At 44.7% G+C, this 6667-nt stretch overlaps 1 protein-coding gene across 2 annotated transcripts; it reads right to left on the minus strand.

Moving 5' to 3' along the window:
* Positions 1–1647: 1647 nt before the first annotated feature.
* LOC131251467 (DEAD-box ATP-dependent RNA helicase 21) lies at positions 1648–4329 on the minus strand. 2 transcript variants are annotated; one of them, XM_058252182.1, is made up of 2 exons: positions 3916–4329; positions 1841–3870 (listed from the first exon to the last, which is right to left on the minus strand). In XM_058252182.1, the coding sequence occupies exons 1-2, from the start codon at positions 4199–4201 to the stop codon at positions 1970–1972; spliced, it is 2187 nt and encodes a 728-aa protein (XP_058108165.1). In that variant the 5' UTR covers positions 4202–4329; the 3' UTR covers positions 1841–1969. The 2 variants fall into 2 exon arrangements, with proteins under 2 accessions (XP_058108164.1, XP_058108165.1); XM_058252181.1 differs by having other exon boundaries at positions 1648–4329.
* Positions 4330–6667: the final 2338 nt, after the last annotated feature.

Here is a 6667-nt window from a genome sequence, read left to right on the forward strand (position 1 = left end):
GTGGGCTATATCCACACCGTCCACCCATTTTTCGAGATCATTTTAGAGCATGGGCCAAAAAATCAGGTAGATCTAAAGCTCAAGTGGACCCCACCATAGAAAGCAGCGGGGATTGAATACCTACCATTGAAAACTTCTTTAGGGCCACATAAGTTTTGGATCTGCTTCATTTTTAGGCCCACGCCATAAAATGATGTTACAAAACAAATGACCGATTTGGATATAACACGTGTTATTCTCAATAGTTTCAAATGATGGTGGGTATATCCATTCAATGTGCCACCGTATTACAAACATAGCATGGAATTAAGCTTATCCCATGGTAACAGGGGACAATCCCTGCCATGTGTAATAATTACGCTTTTTGAATCCCATCCCACCTAATCCTTCCCAATGTCATGCGCCAAACACCCCCTAAGTGAACCAGCCTCCCTCATCAGTACTATATTTACCGACAATAATCTCTCCACCATAGACCCATCTCAGAACCAAACCGTCAAACTCATTTGCCCAAGAGAGTAGCATTAACATCAGCCAAGGCCTTGCACCCGAAAGCCTCGGCCAATCTAGAAAGGCAATCTGAAGAAATATTAATACCCAACATTTTGCTTTTGAAGAGGTTAATTTTGAGGCCCAAAACAACTTCAAAGCCAGGAAGGATTTTCCTAAGATTGATGACAACAACCTCAGAGGCCTCACAAAAAAAAGAAGAGTGTCATCCATTAATGAAACAACAACCCATTAATGAAACAAAATGAATGGAAGGATTGTAGCCAAGAAAAATCATGATGGCTCCATAAAGACTGCATGCATTATGCCCAACCTTTTTTCCTTTTTTTTTCTTTTTTTTTTTTTAAGAGTCTACATGACATAAAGTTCATCAAACAAGATAAACAATACTGCGTGCACTTCCACACACCCACCGTCACATGATCATGGCATATCATGCATTGGAGGCTAACAGAATGGCCAAGGAATAGTGTCTTGCAATCTTTCTTTCTTTCTTTTTGTTTTTTGAAAGATGAAAATTATATTAACTGAAGGCAAAGCCAAAAACAAGAGCAAACCTACAGCAGGAAAAAGAAGAGAAAAGAAAGAAAAAACAAAGAACACCCATACAAAAGAGCTCCCAGAGATCTGGAACCAACCCTACAGACACTCAAGGAGCCCGCTCCTGAAGCCACCGGAAAACTTTACAAAGGACCCCACCATAAGGAGAAGACTTATTCTTAAAACACCGGCTATTTCTTTCTAAACAGATTGCCCAAATAGCAGCTAGGAAGGCAATTTTCCATCTCTTTTTACCAAGCTTCCTGCCTCCCCCAATTTCCCAAGAACAAAGATGGTCTTCTATGCGGTAAGGGACCACCCAAGCAACATCAGTCTGCCATAAAATACCATTCCAGATATGCACAGAGAATGGACAGTGAAGCGGAATGTGGTCGACTGACTCCGCATCAGCCACGCACAGAGGACACGCATTGGGAAGGAAGAGGCCTCTCTTCTGAAGGTCGTCGATGGTCTCATTTCTACGAATAATAGAACTATTGGGTTCTCATTCAGTGCACTCAATCCAGAAAGTTTTCTCCGATGATTCACCAAACCAACAGCTAAAGTAAGACATGGAAATATCAAAAGGAGGAAAAATAACAAACTTGACAATGAAATGAATATCTTAAGATTGCATACACAAATGTTTCAATTATATCAGCATGAAAAACCTTCTACTAAGCCAATACTCGTCCATAAGGCGGAGCAAAACACAGAAAATTTAAATAAATAAATAAAAGCTAGTAATGTCGCCCTCTATCACTTTTAACAATGAAGAGAAACACGATACCTTTGGAATTTGCATTCCAGATGCTTTTCCTCGTAGCACATGAACAAGAATCTTCTAATCCCAACAACCTAAACAGCTCAATGGACCAGATCATCTCACAAGCACAACAGCTCTGAAAATCGGAAATCCTCAATGAGCAAAAACAGTGTCATTGCGTCTCGGCGGCCGGTCTGGAATTGTCCCAGGTTTGAACTTTGAAGCCTCATGCCTCGCCAGCTCCGGAGGCACTGGACTATTGCTCTGAATAAGCATCTGCTTAAGATCATAGAACACGTCCGTATCATGCATAGTCAAGAATGTAGTTGCCACACCTGTCTTCCCAGCACGCCCAGTCCGGCCAATACGATGGGTGTACATTTCAATATTCCCAGGCATATCGTAATTTATAACTTGAGCCACATCCGGTATGTCAATTCCACGGCCTGCCACATCCGTTGCCACGAGAACCGTAAACCTCTTGCTCCTAAACCCTTCAAGACTAATCTCTCGCTGCTCCTGCGTCTTCCCACCATGCAACGTCGTCACTCGATACCCCGCCTTATCCAATGACTTGGCAAGAGAGTCTGCGGACTTCTTAGTGTTGATGAACACAATCGCAGTCTTGTCACCAAGCTCATTAAGAAGCTTTTGCAGCCGCGACATCTTCTCCGATTCCTTCAGCATGATCACATGCTGCGTGATGAGGTCTGTTGTCTTACCAGCTGTTCCAATTGTGACAACAACTGGGTTCCGCAAATACTTTCTCGCCAGGCGCTCAACAGCGGGAGGCATGGTAGCACTAAACATGTATGTGGTACGGTAAATCCTCTTCTCGTCAAGCTCTTCATCCTCATTCTCTGGCTTCAAATTGCTTGAAGGCATTGCATCGAGCACCCCAACTACCTGGGGTTCAAACCCCATATCAATCATCCGATCAGCTTCATCGAGAACTACATAATTACACTGATTCAATACGGCGTACCTCCGCTCCAAGCAATCCAAAAGCCGGCCTGGCGTTGCAATCACAACCTCACACCCCTGCCTAAGCTTAAACCCCTGCTCTTCAATTGACTGCCCACCCACAATTGACACCACCTTAATCCCCAAATAATGCGCAAACTTCACGGTCTCATCCTCAATCTGCTGTGCAAGCTCTCTCGTGGGAGCCATCACAACGGCATATGGGCCCTCAGCCTCATTATCTTCATTCATTGGAGGAAGCCTGGAGATGTACGTAAGCATAGGAAGAACAAAAGCAGCAGTCTTACCGGACCCCGTCTCAGCAATCCCAATCACATCCCGCTGCTGCAGCCCGAGAGGAATTGCAGCCATCTGGATTGGGGACGGGGTCTTATACCCTGCCTTCTCAACTGCCTTCAACAGCTCATTGCTGAGCCTGCTCTCAGGCCAGTTCCGCATGGGCCGGGGGATGCGGGACCCCTTATATGATATATTGAAGTCCTCACGGAAAATACGCCAGTCCCGCTCTGTCATCTCATCAAGCTTCTTCTCAGACCAGTGGCGGTCCACACGCATATCGAAAGTGTCATAGAGGTCCGCAGCCTCCTCCTTCTGCCGCTGGGCCGCAGCCTCCTCAGGCCGTTCCTCCACGCCCTCCTTCTTACGAATCTCCTCACGGAGGTCCTTCTCATTCTTAGCAGCAAGCTTCTTCTGCTCCCGACGGTCCATCCCAGCACGGAAACCCCGGCCAAAGAGGAGCCGAGCCTCATGTGGGTTCTGGTAGAGCACGTTCATGTCACGGGAAGTGTCCTCAGTGTTTTCCCAGTCAAACGAGAACCGAAACTTCTCGCTTGGCTTGATCACACGCTTCTTGGGCTTCTTGCTGCCAAGGTACTGCTCCTTGATGGATTCGAGCTCCTTCTCCCGCTCGCGCTCGACCTGCTTCTCTGTTCGTACGCGGTCACGGGACTTGGAGTCCTCATCGCGGGCCCCGGGGGCAGGCCTGCGGTCGGAATTTGAACGGTGGTGGCGGTCTCGATCTCGATCACGGGACCGGGAATCGTCATCGCGGTCACGATCACGATCGCGGAGCCGGGAATCGTCGTCGCGGTCGCGGTCGCGGTCGCGGTCGCGAGGCCGGGAATCGTCGTCGCGGTCGCGGTCACGATCGCGGATCCGGGAATCGTCGTCGCGGTCACGGTCACGATCACGGGGCCGGGAATCGTCGTCGCGGGAGCGGGGTTCTGGGAGGGATTGGGAATGGATTTCTAGGGTTTGGCGCTTTTGAACGGCGACTTCTTCCTGCCGGCGTTGGAGGGCGAGCTGCTCGCGCTGGGCTTTGGTGAGGAAGACAGGCTTTTTAAGGGAGGGTTTTGGAGAAGAGGGGAGGGATGGGGTTATATCGTCTATGGGGCGTTTCATGGTCTGGAGAGGAGAAATGGTGTGGTGGTTATGTAAAAGGGAGGGGGTTTAAAGGTCGCTTGGTTTCTTACAGGAGGGGAGGAGATGATTAGACTGAGGAGGAGGTTCTTTGGCCTTCTAGAAAGAGAAGAGTCGATGGGGGGATTCAATGAAGTGTTACACGTGCAGGATATTTGGTCCGTGTAAAAAGTAGGCCACACTTGTGATCATATGATGCCATGCTATTTTTTATACATTACAGTGAAAAACAGAAATTTAATATTTTTAGTTAATGGTTACCCCACACTTTAGTGAGAGCTGTGGATGCACGTTCAGGAGGTGCTTATTGTGACACCATGGGCCACCGTGATGGATTATATACGCGGTTTATGTACGATGGATTCATTTTCCAACTATTTTTACATTTGTAAGTGTTATAATGATTAATCACACTTTAGTTATCAAATTTTGGATAGCCAAAACAACTTGACAATAAATATTCAACACCGGTCCATAATTAAGAGAAGATCAAACTCATGATCAAGAAAAGCTTAAGCTCAAAATCAAGAGAAGATTAAACCCAAGATTGGTACATTCTCTGTGTTATGTGGTGAATGCCTTTATTTTTATTGTGGTGGATGATTACATTTAAATTCAAGTCGAGTGGTGAATGTTGTAATATTTTATTTTTACTTACTCTTGTAAAGTTTAAGATTTTAATTTTAAAGAAATTTACGAAATAAGGTTGTTCTCCTTTTCAAGTGGTATCAGAGAGGGTTATTTTATTTATTTATTTATTGGATTTCCCTCCTTGGGCTAGATTTAGAGCTTTATTATATCAAATTTCGACAGTTTATCCATTACCAAGCCACCTCTTTTTGACAGCTCTAATTATTCATACTGGAAGGTCAGGATGAGGATTTTTTTCAGATCCTTAAATGAAAGTGTGTGGCAAGCCACTGTATCTAAGTAGATCCCTCCTATGAAAGAAGTAGTAGCTGATTATGGAACCGTATTAATGAAAGAAACCGCGTTTGCTTTTTGGACTACGGTTCAGAAAAGTGAAGTAGTGCAAATGCAAAGGCCTTTAGGGCGTGTTTGGCCCGACGCGGTGGATGGGATTATACTGTATTAGGAGGGCTATGATGTGCTATTCCATCCCATTTATTGTTTGAGACGGTGATTGTACTTCAGTCCTAGCACCCTCGTAAACACAGCAGGCCGCCTGACGAATTCGGCAAATCCCACCAGCAGAGGTTGCCCATCCCTCAAAAGACTGGGATATGGGATGGGATGGGCGATCTCGTTTCAAACGGGCGTCTCAGGACAACACTTTGATGGAAGAGAGAACTTAGGCCAGGCCGTCTCGGTGTGTCTCCATATAAGGGCGACGCTGCAGTGGGGTAGGGCGAGATTTGTGTGCCCTGTTTTCGAGATCGACAACGAGAAGTTGGTCATTTGTCTTCCTCAGTACCAACGAGCAAGGTGGAATCTCGCCGTTTGAAGGTAAGTATCCGATAGTAACCAATGATTTTGGGATACCAGTTTGAATATGTAGTACAGTTTGCATGCATCGATTGGGTGTGGGACTTGTAGGGCAGATGATGAGTCTTTGACTTTGTGGATCCTCAGTAGTAAGGAGGATTCAATGAAGATGAAATTGGAATGGGGATTGTGGTGGGATTGGCTTCTTGTCATCCGGTTCCTAACAAGGTACCCACCATATGCATCGATTGGGTGTGGGGCTTGTAGGGCAGAGGATGGGTCTTTGACTGGTGGATCCTCAGTGCACCCCCAATGCCCCTATTTCAACTATTGACCTGTTGTGAATTTCACTCTATCTGATAGATCTGTAACCCTGTTCAGCTCAAAGCCAAAAAAAAATAAAATCTCATCCCATAAAAAAGTATTTAAAATAGTGTAATCTCCAAATGCTCGCCTATCACCTATCTTTATTTTCTCAATCCAAAAATGAACAGTGGATGTGTAATTTTCCTATCCTAATATTAGGAATGTTTTTGTAGTTTTTTTTTATTCTGAACTTAATAGTTGATTATACACTCGCATTGGATTTGTACGATGTATAGATGATTTATATGAATTTTGTTTTGTAATTTCTCTATCATAATCTCAAGAATGTATGTATATTTGGTTTTAATTTGTAGACAATTGGTGCCAATCTGTGCTTGTATATGCCTAACATTATCAAGTGTGGTTGATGTGTGGACTCTGTGGATTTATCATCATCGTTTCTTAGGACAGGTTTAAACTATAGTGAGGAGCACATTTTGAAAATTCAAATGTGTACTTTTTTGTTTCTTTTTTCAATGGAAATGCCAAAATGTGATAAATGCAGTTAGTAGCATAATACGATCTGCACTACCTTTGTGGGAACTCCAACAAGAACGATGTGAACTGTACAACCACTGCAGACTGAGGCCATGACCTGCTGTGAATTGCTTATTTATCTGCTATATCTGTCATCTT

This window comes from Magnolia sinica, chromosome 7 (genome assembly GCF_029962835.1).
Source record: "Magnolia sinica isolate HGM2019 chromosome 7, MsV1, whole genome shotgun sequence".
Lineage (NCBI taxonomy): Eukaryota > Viridiplantae > Streptophyta > Magnoliopsida > Magnoliales > Magnoliaceae > Magnolia > Magnolia sinica.

What these genes read in the sequence shown, in the direction of transcription:
- LOC131251467 (XM_058252181.1), bottom strand. Translation starts at nt 4,201, where the DNA reads ATGAAACGCCCCATAGACGATATAACCCCATCCCTCCCCTCTTCTCCA.